Here is a 12,434-nt window from a genome sequence, read left to right on the forward strand (position 1 = left end):
ATATATATATATATTTCTTTCTATATAACAATATTTTGAGTTTTATACACCATTAGAAAGGAACATGGATTCATACATATTACATCTATACATTAAGCATTAAAAGGTATCACAAGAATTACCTATAGATTTACAAAATATATAGATAGCTTAAAGACTGATTTTTAGCATTTTCAAGGAACTGTAAAAAGAATTTCACAGATTTAAAACAACTTAAAAACAAATCGAAATTAAACAAGAAATCATCTGATATTCAATAAAAAAATAATAAATATCACAAAATAATGCTTCAAATCAAATGCTGATGAGTTTCTAAATGCTTTTGCATAGAGTATTTTCTGTTGAATCTCCTTTTACAAATAGAGCACTCAAATGGTCGCTCCCCACTATGAATTTTCATGTGCAGATTTCGATTTCCTTTCGTACTAAATGATTTATTGCAAACGTGACAAATGTATGGAAAGCTGATTTTAGAAATTTGAATATAATTATCTTCTTGTAGAATGAGATTAGATGAATTGTTAATGCAACCTGCAAAAACAAAATAATGCTTTAATATAATACTACAAGGAAGTACAAAATTAATATTTTTCAACAAATTTTGCATTGAGTTTTAAATATGGATCATAGGTGAAAACAGAAAGTATGAAATTCATATGCATTTTAAGTCTACAATTTAGCCATAAATAAGTGACCAGACTTATCAAAAGTATTAAAAAAAGACTGGAACAATTAAAGCATAAAAAAATTTAATTGAAAGAATTAAATTTAAAAAAAATATTTCTTCAAATAAATAGAATGCAAGTGATATTCAAGCAATGCAGAATCTTTAAGGCAACAAAAAATAAGGTAAAATTCAATATATAATATACTGATTTTGAAGTAAATATTTTTCATAACAAATAGTAAAAAAAAAAAAAAAAAAAAAAAAAAAAAAAAAAACTTCAAGTAGATGACAATTAACATCATAACATAAATCATAAATATTTCATTCCAGATGCATAACTTCCAACAAAAGTTCATAATTTAAGACCAAGAATACAAAACATAATATAGAATATAAAACAAACAGTAGATTGCAAAAAATTATGATTATAAACTCAAATTTTTCAATCAGAAAAATCTTGGTAAGATATTTTACTTTTACTTTCTAAAAAGGGATTATGATAGTTAAATATCTATATTGCGATGTTACATACAATTTCTTTTTGGTGTTATCATCATAATAATACAGAAATGATAAGATGATAAAGTGGTTTTGTAAGATGACTGAAGATAATATTTTGTATGTATGTATGTATTATTGTTACAGTTTTAACTGTGCAATAAAACTTCAAAGTAAAAAATAATATTATCTCATAATAAATTCAATTTCTCTATTTTTATTGAATTTAATGTACAGCAGTAAAAGAGAGAATTAATGGCTTTAAAAAATTATTCTTTATGATATCCAAATCGCAAATTCTGAATGCAACTAAAAATTGGCATCAATCTTGTAAGACACAATATATATATATATATATTTTTTTACAATTTTTAATTTAATTTAACAAGAAAAAAATCAATAGTTTATTGTCATGTTAATAAAATATTAAAAAGATTAGAAAAAAAATTCAAATGTTTAAAGAATTGCAATTAAAAATGTTCTGATAAGCCAAGTTCCATTATAAATATTTTAACCTGTATATAGAAATATTCTATAAGTATATAATTCACCATAAAACAATCATTCTAAAACCAGCTGAAGCAACGTTTCATGAACTGAAAGAAAAGTTACATGCAAATTTTAATTACAATTAAATTTATGCATGGACACTATAAAAAACAAATTCAATAAAAATATTTCATTATATATAGTTTTCCATATTCATAACTGTCAATTCCTATAAAATTATTGTTTATGAGTTATTAGGTGGATCAACATGCTTCTTTTTTCATTAAATCTTTTCCTACAGTGGGGACATTCATAAGGAAGAGCTCCAGTATGAAGTCTAAAATGAACATTCAGATTAGCTTTTGATGAAAATTTTTTGTGGCATACAGTACAAGAATAAGGACGCTCTCCAGTATGGGTTCGGATATGCTTTTTTACATTAGCTCGAATCACAGATGAATAGTTGCAAAATGTACAGTTATAACCAGTTATTAAATCTCGTTTTGCAAAAATTTCTGGAATGACTTCAGAAACACCTAAAAAAATAAAGTTAAAACAATGTTTAGAGAAGTATTTTGTATCTAATTTTTTTTTTAAATTTCAAAACAAAAAATAATTCAGCAACAGCATTATTAAAAAGTCATTTCATTTCTGAAATTATAATCATTTGCTCAAACTTTTGGCATTATAATATTTTATTGTTTTTACTTTATAATCATTACTAAAACCACAGAATGCGATTTAGTAATGGTTATTCATATTTATGATAATGCACTGAATGACTTAATTTTCTAACTTTCAATAAGGAAAAAAAAAATATATAAAATAATAAATCAAATTACTGTATATAATTTCAACAAACATGAAACACACCAAAATTTTTGAAATCATAATTTACTTAGTGAATATTTAAATTTATAGAACAAAATACACAATTTAAAGCAAACAAATCATTGAAATGAATGACTGATAAAAAGCAATATTCTATAAGTACATGATCTTGTCTATTACAGTAAGGACAAAAATATATTGCTTTGTCTTCCAAATCATACATTTATAACTTTAAAACATTTTGTAGTCTCTGTCTAAAAAAAAAAAAAAAAAGTTTATAGAAATATAAAATAATAAACTAGAAAATGAAACTTTTCTAAAAAAATATTAATTTATTCATTATTGAATTGCTTCAATTTCATCAGTTCATGATGAAAAAAAATGTAAAAGAAACTATATGCATCCTTTTTATTTTTATATTATTTTACATAATTTGAATAAAAAATTATATGATGTATTTGAATATTTAAAGAAAATACATCATTTATGAGTATAATAGTGTAAAACCATGTTTCTTTTCTCATTAAATCTTTTCTTACAAGCAGGACACTCATAAGGAAGATTCCCAGAGTGAAGTCTTAAATGAACTTTTAAATTAGACTTTTTATTAAAACTTCTCTCACACACAGGACAAAAAAATTTTTGCTCCCCAATATGAATTTTTTCATGGGACCTGAGGCGAGTTTCCACAGATGTAGAATAAGAACACAATGAGCAAGAATACATTCCTTTTTTGAACTGAGAAACAGAAGGAGAAGCTTCCAAATTAGCTTGTATACCTAAGGGTTAAATGAAAATATAACTGTTAATAAGAAATATTTCAATCAACTAAAGAATTTAAGTTAAGAAATAAAAACAGATTATTAGTATATTATTTAGTATAATACACATTGATCATAAGGAAGGATAAATTCTGCAAACAGAAAATGAAACAAATTTATTTGTTCATCAAATCTTACAATATTAATAATTTTATAAATAATTGTTAAATCACAATTTTGGAGTAATTTATAAAAAGAACAATATATACACATATATTTATAAAATACTTCTTCCAATCATCTTATAAAATGACAACATTATACATATATTCTGCATTCTAAAATGTTTGTGGCTGAACAACAATAAATTTTTGCTCATATTCTTATTGGTATTAGATTTGAAATCCAGTTCGTTTGTTACATATATAATTTATAAATAAACACAAACTAATTATAATAAAGAAATACCACTTTGAATAGAAATATTTCAAAATTATTCTAATAAAAATAAAGAAACTATTTACTGCACTTTGAATATAACTATATAATAAAACTTCAATACAATTTACTTGATAGTAAATTAAAATTCTTCATTTTTCATTTTTTTAAAAATTTAATATAATGTACTACAGTAAAAGAACAAATTGAGGGCTTTAAAAAGTTATTCACATATGATCTTCAAAGGTATTATTTCTGAATGCAACTAAACAATGATATCAATCCTGTAAGAAAAATATTTTTTTACAACTTTTAGTCCTAAATTTAATTTAAGAAAAAAAATTATAGTCTAGATTTGATTGCCGCCCTCTTAACAGAGAATTAGAAAGATTATAAAAAAAATCGAATTATGAAAAAATTTGATATAAACAGAAGAATTTAAAATAAAATTTAAGAATTAGAATTAAGAACGTTCCAGTTAACAGAATTCCCTTATACATATTTTGACTTGTACATAGAAATAGCTCTTAAGTATATGATTCCTCATAAAATAATATTTAAAAAAAAATAGATGAAAGAAGTAAATATATCAAGAAATGCTAAATTGCAACTTAAATCTGCAAAGACACTATAAAAATTAAATTCAATAAATATATTTGTATATATAATTATTCATATTTATAGCTGTCAACTCCATTAAAAGCATTGTTTACGATTTGATAGATGAAGATGCATGTTCTTTTTCTCATTAAATCTTTTCCCACAGTGGGGACATTCATAAGGAAGAGCTCCAGTATGAAGTCTAAAATGAACATTCAGATTAGCTTTTGATGAAAACCTTTTGTGGCATACAGTACAAGAATAAGTACGCTCTCCAGTATGAGTTCGGATATGCTTTTTTACATTAGCTCGAAGCACAGATGAATAGTTGCAAAATTGACAGTTATAAGAACCAGTTATCTTATCTCGCTCTTGGAAACTTTCTGGAATAACTTCAGAAACTCCTATGAAAAATAAAATTAAATAATTTTTAGAAAGAACAACAACATTTAAATTAAAAAATAATCTCAAAGGTAAAAAATTCAAAATAATATAACAGCTTTATTAAAATTTTATTTCATTTCTGTAATTTAATCTTTTGCTCAAGCCTTTAGCATTATAATATTTTATTATTCCTAGTTTAAAACCATTAGTAAGTCTACAGAATGTGATTTACTAATGGTTACTTATAACTTTGGACAATATATAAAATGACAATATATTAATTTTCTAAACTTAAAGAAAGAACAAATATTTTAAAAATTATAAATAAAACCACTGTGTATCAATTTTAACATACTGTAAAGAAATCAGTGCTCTGAAAAACATAATATGTTTTCTAAATTACTTTTAAAAAAACTATGCAATTTAAAGTAAACAAATGAATGAAATGACTTGTAACAACAACAAAAAAATAATATTTCATAAATACTTGATCATATCTATTGCAGACAAGGCAGAGATATATTGCTTCACCTTTAAAATTATATAATTAAATCCATACAATATTTTGTTATCTCTCAATAAAAAATAAAAATAAAGTTGTTTTTTTAAATTTATATATATATATATATATATAAAATAATAAATAAAAATATGAAACTTTAATTATTATTATTTGAAATTTACAGTTGGATTGCTTTCATTTCAGATATGAATCCATAATAAGAAAACTGTTAAAAAATTTACATATTTTTTTAAAAATTTTTCTATTATTTTATATAAACTTAAAAACAAATCATAATGGGCAATTGACTATTTACAGAAAAATGCATTACGAGTATAATAGAGTGGAATCATGTTTATTTGTGCATTATGTCTTTCCTTATAAGCACAGCATTCATATATAATAATCTCAGACTGAAATTTTAAATACACTTTTAAATCAGACTTTTTATTAAAATTCCTGTCACAGATAGGATAAAAAAAATGTGCTGCCCAATATGAATTATTTTGTGGTTTTTAAGGTGAGTATCCACAGATGTAGAATAAGAACACAATGAACAAGAATACATTCCTTCTTTTTTTTTACATTGAGAAATAGAAGGTGAAGTTAGCTAATCAGCTTATACTCCTAAGGATTAAATGAAAATATAATTGTTAATAAGAAATATTTCAACCAGTTAAAGAATTTAAATTGAAAAATAAAAGCAGAATATTAGTATAATATTTAGCATAATACACATTAATCACAAAAAAGGATAAATTTTGGATATGCAAACAAATTCATTTATTCATTGCATCTTTTTTTTATTAGAACAACAACAACAATAATAATAAAAATACTGAAAGTAATTTAATTCTGAAGAAAGGATTTTTTTTTTTTTTTTGCAGATCTAAAAAACATTTTTATTTTTTAAGTTCCTAGTGATATCCAGTTTTATCATGCATTCCAAGACAAAAAATGCAGAAATGCATTGACTTAATGGAAACAATTTTATCATATTTCTAGATTAATTATGAATGATACTTTTCAAAAATATAAGTTTATTATTTCTACCTTCAAAACTAATTGTAAATATTGATTTCATGTTATTATATATTACCAAATAACTGCTTATTTAGAAGCAGTTTTCAAAAATTTTATAAATGAATAACAAGTAAAAAAGTAAAATTAAAGATATAAAATATCAATTTAAATGAGAATTTTAAAAAAACACCTCTCCTAGAAAACTAGGTCTCATAAAAAAAATCAAAGAAAAAAAAAAGAAATTTTCCAAGTAACATCAAATTAATGTATTACAACAATCAATTTACCTACATCACTTTAACAAACAGACAAAAATAATATGCACAGCAAATTTAATATTTAAATTGATGATTCTGTTTGTAAGAATAAATATATAAAAAAAAGACTACAGTACCTGAAAAAAAAATGCTTTAAAATACTAAAAAAAAAAAAAAAAAAAAAAAAAAAAAAAAAAGAGCATGTTTTGCAAAAGAATTCTGAATGAAAATTATGCAATTATTGTCATCTTAACAAATGCTCCACAGGAAATATATCATTAATATTTTTTGTCTAAAATTATCGATGAACATTATTTAAATTTCCTGAAACTATAATAAACATATTTCATAAGCAAATACTAATCTTTTCACCTTTCAAACTAATCCTCGCTGAGGCAATCTACAGAATATCAATTCACTTTTTATAGAAATTAGGACTCACATTTTTAAAATAATTAAAGCCAGCAATCGATAATGAAATAAACCTAAAAGAAAAATAATAATAGATAATTAATATTCAATTTTCCATTTTTTTCTGTTTGAGATACAACTATATGATTCAAACAAAAATGAGTTAAAAAATGAACACATACTTTAACACCAAAAAATTCTTATTTCCAGAAAGAAAAAAAAAAATGCTGCTATAATTTATGCCTAGTTATAACAAAGCACCTGATAAGTATATAAAAGATAAATAAAACCAATACTACACAATGTAGATAAAAACATTAATAATTAAAATGCATCAGCACAAAGCCCTTTTCAAGTCCAATATCTCACAAACGCTCACAAAAACATTTTTTAAAATTACATTAGAATATTCAGTAAGTTCAAAAACACTTTGAAATAAATAAAAACAGAAAAAAATCATAAGAAAAAGTAATCCTGCATTTTTTGATATTATAAAAAGCAATATAAAATTAATGTTGAAAAACATAAATCATAAAAGATATTTTGTAATACAACACATCTCTAAAATCATTATTTTAAAACAAATATAATTCATCACAGTCATATTAAAGATTTCATGTTTCTTCACAAAGAAATTCACCTCACAGAGTATAATACCATTCAGAAATATCACCTTGATTAAAGAAATCTATCTTCAAAAGAACTTATCAGTGTGGGTAAAGGTTATTTGAATTATATATTAGTCCTGGCTAATACTCTAAGGAATAAGGTTTATGACAATTTTGACTCTTTGTGCTAAACGGCACAGAATGGGGTTAATTTTAAAACTACAAAAGGGTTTATTAAAATCTAATTTACAAAAAAATAACATTTTGACTAAAATTAGTATTAAAGTATGTTTCTTGTGTTTAATATTTGCAAGAATGATAAATAAATGTTACAAAATTTATCGAGCAACCTGTATTTCATTATATATAACTTACATAAAGAAAACCTTGGAAGTTGCAGAAATAGAAAGCTTCAAATTTAGCATGTAACAAATTTCAATAAAAAAAATCATATTTTAGAGAATTACACGTATCAGAAAACACCAAGATAAGATACATATAAGGTAAAATTAAATTACATTAAAAAATTATTGAACTAATAAAAGACAATTTAAAAAACTATCTTAATATATATTAAAAGATTTTCAAAATGTACTACAATATCAAAATCAGCATCCTTGACAGTTTTCAAATAATATGAGAATATGAAACTTCCATACAATTTCATTTCTGCTCATTTCCATATTTCTTATATTACTTCGAATTTTTTAAAAATCGAAATAACCACATTTAGACATCAAAAACAGCTAATAGAAGGTAGCATTATTTCAAAATTGTTTAAGTATATGACAATACATTTTAATTTGTCCACTAAAGCAAAAATGAAAGAATGGAACATTTTCTATTAAACCATATAAATGAAATGTAATTCCCCTTTCACAGCATGTTAGCATAAACAGTTTAATCCATCCTGCAAAGGAAAATATTAGGAGCTATTTTTATGATAACAAATGCAAATAAAATCAACAAATCTAAAACATTAACTAAATAAAAGAAAAAAATGTTTTAACAACATGTATAATATACAAAGAATAAACATCATTCAAAATTTTAATCAGGTACAAAATTCATTCAATGTATCACAATTTTTCAATAGTAGAGATATTATGAAAAAAATTAAAGTTAATGAATTATACCCTTCTGGCCATGAAGCTAAATTGTTTTTCATTAACCAGTATTCTTTAAACTGTTAAATATCATATATGAGTCAAAATGTAATATTGCTATTTTTATTATTTGATAGTACTTCATTAAATATATTTTAAGCAATATGTTATTTAATCGAAGAAATAATTAGATGGCTTTAGTTAGGCATATTTGCATTATATTTTTCAAAAAGAATTAAAAAACACAATATAATTATTTTGCCATATGATTAGTTTGTTGACTAATCATGTGGCTGTATCATATATATCAGTTTGTATCAATAAATTAACATTTCTCTACTATAAAAACAAAACATATAATTTAGGGTCATATATTTCAAGATATCTTCTCTTTTCTTTGAAATTCTTAAAAACATTAACATAAAAAAAAACTTAAGAAAGCTTTGAGATTTGCTGTACCAATGCACTGGCATTTTTAAAAATTAACCAAACTGATTTTTTAATCTTCTGAGTTATAAATGATTTCATGGGTGCTGAGGTTTTAATATTATACACTATCAATATTATGATTTTATGAGAAAATGATTCTGAACATTAAGTAAAGAGAATTTAATATAAATAAACCCTACTTTTCAAAGCAGTAAGTAACTTTTTAAATGAAAATATTTCTCACAACATATAAATAAAAAAAAAAAAAAGATTTAGTTACAATGAAGTTATCCACAAAATAAAGAGCTTAATAAAGAAAATTTATTTGGGGAGTTAAAGAAGGCCTACTTCCTCAAAGATATATCAAATTATTCGTAGAAACTTTTCACACAACATATACATGAAATGTATAGCATATTGGCTAATTAAACATTTACCCACTTACTATTTAAATGTTAATTTTTTTAATAAATGGATCATAAGTTTCCCTTAATAAATAATTAAAATCAATAATAATTAATTCTATTTGCTCTTGTAAACTAACAGATGTAAGCTATGAATCATGTGATTAAAATATAGATCACCGATTCATGTGTTTCTTACAAGTTAAATCCGAAATAAATATTGTCATTAGAATTCTTGCATATTTATTAAAAACAGCTGATGTAGAATTTGAATATGGTAGCTAAAAATCAAACTAAAAAAAACTTAGTTTATTATAAACAATTTTATATAAAAATTAGAGAGGTTGATGTCATTTTGATATTTCATTCATTTGTATTAGTGGATGCAAAAAGTGTCTTCAACATAAATAAATCTGTAAAAAATGATAGACAAAAACTTATACATCATTCCTAAATAAATTTTAATCATAACGTGCATATTTCTGGGATGTGAAAATACAAAGTAATAAAAATCACTCTACACCCTAGAATTAATAGAAAACCCATAAAATTCAATTAAAAAATAAGGTTACTAAAAAATTACAAAATAATATTATTTTAATTATAAAAGATGATGCATATGTATTTTTAAAAAAATTCTAGAACTGAGGATAAGAAATAATGGGTGAGCAAACTACTCAATGACAATATCCATAATATTGTTAACTTGCATATCTATCTACTAGTAAATACAAAAATATTTCTTTTATAATATCTCCATGTAGCATTGTACACCTGAAAAAAAAATCATTTACAAACACAATGTTTTTTGCATGTATGTGAATCTTATCATGATATTGTATATACTGTAGAAAAAAAGATCGACGATCAATTTTGAAAACTAATTTTTGGTATAATAAAATTCATATAAACACAGAAATCATATTTATATAAAATAGAAAAACTTCAGAATCACATTTTCTGCCTTTAATATTTTTCTGCATATAATGTCATTTTTTATTGATCCCAAATGATTTCTTCTCCTTAAAATGTTATAAAGCTCAAAATATAACATTATCACTTTGAAATGTTTTCCAGGTTTAGCATTTTTCAGCAGGATTCAATTTTTCTAAATTTTCAGCAGTAGTGCAACTTTTCTAAAATAGTCAACAATTGTGATGGGAAAAAAAAAAAAATGATAATTACTGCATTGCCTCTTTTTACTAAAAGAGGCAATACAATAGTTCAAATTCCCCACCTCCTCTCTTTATGTTAAATCCAAGAAATCACTTCTTATCTCCCCTTTAACCTTTGAGATTCTAAGAATGAATTCTTAGAATCTCAGCTGACCCATACTCTGATATTTAGTTGTTATGCTTGCAATCTTGTAAGTTGACATTTTTTGATGAATTTTTGTAAGGTCTGGATGATGAAATCATAGCATCAAAAAGAAAATAATTTTCTTTGTTGAAAAAAACAGAGGTCATAAAAAAAAGCTGAAATTTAAAAATGACAGTAAAGCTAAACTAGGAACTAATTGTAATTCCATAATCAATTGTGCAGATAATTTTAAAACAAATAGATATTGAGAAGCAAAATTAAGAAAAAAAATTAGGAAAATTAACCAAAATAAATAAATAAATGTAAACATTTGAGGAGTTGTAAAATTTCTTATTTCAATGGTTTAATAAAGTTCCTGCGACAACTATTCCTATAAATGACTCATTTAGAAACAGAAAGCAAAAGGAAATATTTCTAAACTGAGAATTCGAGGATTTTCAACTCCCAACAATTAGATTGTTTTAAAAAGAGACAAAATTTTTCCTGCAAGTTTGTTTGTGAAAAGTCTGCTACAGTTGATTCCAAGACTATCTAAAAGTGAACGTGAAAAATATAGTAAGACAGCAATACTCTAGTAAAGACAGTTTCAATGCTGACAAGATAGGATGTTTTACAATCTTCTTCCTAGTAAGACTGCAGTAAAGGGAGAGTTATTCAAGCTGTGATATTATTGAAACTGAGTGTTTTGCTATGGCCCAATTCAGGTGAGAGTGAACATTTCACACCATTAGTTGTTAGAAAATCTAAAAAACCATGGTGTTTCAAGAATATAAAGAGCATTGCAATGGAATGTAACTCAAACAAAAACATCTTGGATAACAAGAACAATTTTTGAAAATTACCTTCATAAACTGGATACACAAATGTGCCCACAGATACACAAGATTCTTCTGTTTATTCATTGCACAATCCCTACTGTAGATTTAAAGTTCAAAATTTATGATTGGAATTTTCCCCTACCAGTTGCGAAGTGAAGCTCAATCTTGTGATTAGAAGATATATGTTAGTTTAAACAATTTTTGAAAAATTACTAGAATCTAGAGGAAAGAAAGAATCGGGAGTAAATACATATAATTTTTTGTAAAAGGTAGTCTTCTGGAGGTCAGAAGTAATGAATTGGAGAGAAAAAAAAATCTAATAAAAGTGAATTTCTTTCCATGCCTCTTTTTTTTAAAAAAAATATATTTTTTTTAAAGGTAGTCTTCTGGAGGTCAGAAGTAATGAATTTGAGAAAGAAAAATTCTAATGAAAGTGAATTTTTTCCATGTCATATAACTTTGAGGATTATGTAGCTTGCAATATAAATTGTAATTAGACCAGAGATTCCAATTCTGAGTGATTTCATATACAAAGAATCGGATAGTTCAAGCTATCATCAAGATGATAACAACATAAGATATAAAATTCAATCTGAGAAAGAAGCTATCCAATCTCTGAAAATAATAAATTACTCCTGTCAAATAGTGAATGCCAAGAGAAAGTTTGCAGAAACTCATATGTATTAAGAAAGCAATTTGTATCATAGCTGATAAAAAGAAGACACAAAGTAAACCACCTGACATCATAAAAAAATTAATTTAAAAAACTGATGTCAACCACTGTAAAAAAATTATTACCTAAATTACTTATATTTCATGGTCGGTGTTTGTTTTTGTTAAATCCTGATTACCTTTTTTATCTCTTGGATGATGTGATATGAAAGCCAT

The 12,434-nt window shown here is 23.9% G+C and overlaps 1 protein-coding gene across 1 annotated transcript; it reads right to left on the reverse strand.

Moving 5' to 3' along the window:
* Positions 1-2,902: 2,902 nt before the first annotated feature.
* On the reverse strand, positions 2,903-12,434 carry LOC129971748 (gastrula zinc finger protein XlCGF49.1-like). The gene is made up of 3 exons (XM_056085723.1): positions 12,398-12,434; positions 4,398-4,688; positions 2,903-3,264 (listed from the first exon to the last, which is right to left on the reverse strand). The coding sequence occupies exons 1-3, from the start codon at positions 12,432-12,434 to the stop codon at positions 2,966-2,968; spliced, it is 627 nt and encodes a 208-aa protein (XP_055941698.1). The 3' UTR covers positions 2,903-2,965.

Source organism: Argiope bruennichi, chromosome 6, assembly GCF_947563725.1.
Source record: "Argiope bruennichi chromosome 6, qqArgBrue1.1, whole genome shotgun sequence".
NCBI classification, from domain to species: Eukaryota; Metazoa; Arthropoda; class Arachnida; order Araneae; family Araneidae; genus Argiope; species Argiope bruennichi.